At 40.3% G+C, this 2,571-nt stretch overlaps 1 protein-coding gene across 1 annotated transcript in view; it reads left to right on the top strand.

Moving 5' to 3' along the window:
- Positions 1-1,171: 1,171 nt before the first annotated feature.
- Positions 1,172-2,571, top strand: part of LOC103587926 (protocadherin beta-18-like) — a 3,316-nt gene continuing 1,916 nt past the window's right edge. Inside the window, exon 1 of the mRNA XM_008569487.1 lies at positions 1,172-2,568. Coding sequence (XP_008567709.1) covers positions 1,319-2,568 — 1,250 coding nt within the window. The 5' untranslated portion in view covers positions 1,172-1,318. The remainder of the gene's footprint in view (positions 2,569-2,571) is intronic.

The following is a 2,571-nucleotide window of genomic DNA, read 5'->3' as shown; positions in this document are numbered from 1 at the left end:
TCTCAACTATATTGATCTTACTGCAGTTCCTTCAAAACACTTCTGTCATCTTAGGTTTGTACAATTATGTTTTTAGTTTGAATGGAAAGTTTTACCCCACACCCAATTGTTGTTGGATTACTCCCACTCATTTTACATGTATCAATTTAGAATATACTTTCTCCAGGTAAGTCTTTCTTGTACTTCTAAATTCTGATTAAATAAACCTCATCTCATTCTTACAGTAGCATAAACTTTTCCTACTATGTCATTTATTGTGCTTTATTTTAAATGTGTAATCATTTTTCTGTCTCCCTCTTTCATGGCAGAAACCATGTCTGTTTACCATTCTATCCCTAACACATATCACCCTGCCTAGCAGAAAGAATATGCTCAATAAATAGATAGATAAGATATTTACAATTGTGCATCTAGAAAGCCTGCATCTACAAAATGATAATATTCAGTTTCACAACTAAACTGGGGTCTTGTCTGTTCAGCTTTTCTTATGTTGTCAGAAACTGGACATATTTTACTCTATTCATTTATTTTTTTTACTCCTGCCAGTAAGCCTTCTATGGAATGTTTCTAAATAAATGGTACCAACCTGAAATGTCCAACCTCCCGAGAACAACTATTTGCATATACCAGGTTCACTTTCAAGTACATGGTCTCATTCTTATTGTCTTCTAAGAGTATTTGCTGATAGCTAGAGAAGACTAAGACCTCTGGTTCCCATTTCCAATTTTCCTGAGAATCTCTTGCTTACTAAGTCAATTACATGTAAGAGGTCCCCTAACTATTTTTAGTTGTTTTATATATAATCTTCACAGAGAGATCATAACTTATTTGAGGCAGGAACTACATCTTGGATATGATTTTTATATCCACAACAACTCTAACAGATTGTAGTTTATTGTGTTAATGACTTATTGGTAATAGCATCACATATCATAAAGAACGCAACTCAGGAAACAGGAGTGCAGGAGAAAATATAATTTAAATTAATCAACAAACACAAGATAAATTTTGTCTCAAACTTACATGACTTCGTCTAAACCTGAAAATCTTCAGAGTCACATGGTGGCGCTGCAGGATAAGATGACAAAATGTAACCCAGCAGATGCTCTGGTTTCCATTTGCTAGTGGAACTAAGAGTGCTGCAGAAACAGGAGAAAAGAGGTTTTCAAAAGAAAAAGGCTCCAACAACACACTTGCAACAGGATTACAAGTCCATAGATTCCCTAAGGTCCAATCTGATGGATAAGAGGAGCAACTCCCAGAGCTGCTAGAGATTGAGTTGAAACGTTTCCGCAGAAAGACGTTTGACTAAGAAGCCATGGAGCCGGGAGAGGGGAACGCTCAGCCGATAAGGCAAGTGCTGCTTTTCTTTGTTTTCCTGGGAGGGTCTTTGGTGTGTTCTGATACCTGGAGCTATTCTGTGGCAGAGGAAACTGAGATCGGCTTCTTTATAGGCAACGTGGTGAAAGACATGGGTTTGGGTGTGGAAGACCTGGCTGTGCGGGGGGCCAGAGTCATCTTCGACGACTATAAACCATATTTGCAGTTGGATATCCAGACTGGCAACTTGCTCTTAAATGAACAACTAGATCGGGAGGCACTTTGCGATTTCACTGAGCCGTGCATATTGCATTTCCAGGTGTTATTTGAAAATCCTTTGCAATTTTTTCGGGCTAAGCTTTCAGTCACAGACATAAATGACCACACTCCCACGTTCCTAGACAAACATATACTTCTAAAAGTCTCAGAAGGTACTACTCCGGGAACCTCATTCCAAATGGATAGTGCTCAGGACTTGGATGTAGGAAAGAATGGTGTCCAAAACTATACAATAAGCCCTAACCCCCATTTCCACCTTAAATTGCAAGACACTGATGAAGGCAGAAAATACCCAGAGCTGGTCCTGGACCAATCTCTGGATAGAGAAAAGGAACCTGAGCTTAGTTTAACACTAACAGCCTTGGATGGCGGATCTCCACCCAGATCCGGCACGACACTGATTCGCGTTGTGGTCCTGGATATCAATGACAACGCCCCCAAGTTTGAGAGGCCAGTCTATGAGGTTCAGGTACCAGAAAACAGCCCTGTGGACTCCTTAGTCATCAAGGTGTCCGCTACAGATTTAGATGCAGGAATAAATGGAGAACTACTTTATTCATTTTCCCACGTCTCTAGAGACGTGCGGGAAACATTTGAAATCCATCCAATTTCTGGTGAAGTCCATTTAAAAGCACTTCTAGATTTTGAGATAATTCAGTCTTATGCAATAAATATTCAGGCCATTGACGGTGGGAGCCTTTCTGGAAAATCGGCCATTTTAGTTCGGGTTGTAGATGTGAATGACAACCCACCAGAAATAGTCGTGACATCTATTACCAGCCCAATACCGGAAAACTCTTCGCCTGAGATGGTGGTCGCTGTTTTCAGTGTACGAGACCAAGACTCTGGAAACAACGGGAAAATGGTTTGTTCAATTCAGGACAACCACCCCTTTCTCTTGAAGCCTACCTTCAAGAACTTTTATACCTTAATAACAGAGAGTGCACTAGACAGAGAAGCAAGAGCCGAGTA

Source organism: Galeopterus variegatus, unplaced genomic scaffold, assembly GCF_000696425.1.
Source record: "Galeopterus variegatus unplaced genomic scaffold, G_variegatus-3.0.2 Scaffold502, whole genome shotgun sequence".
Lineage (NCBI taxonomy): Eukaryota > Metazoa > Chordata > Mammalia > Dermoptera > Cynocephalidae > Galeopterus > Galeopterus variegatus.
This window is presented reverse-complemented; position numbering and strand designations above follow the sequence as displayed.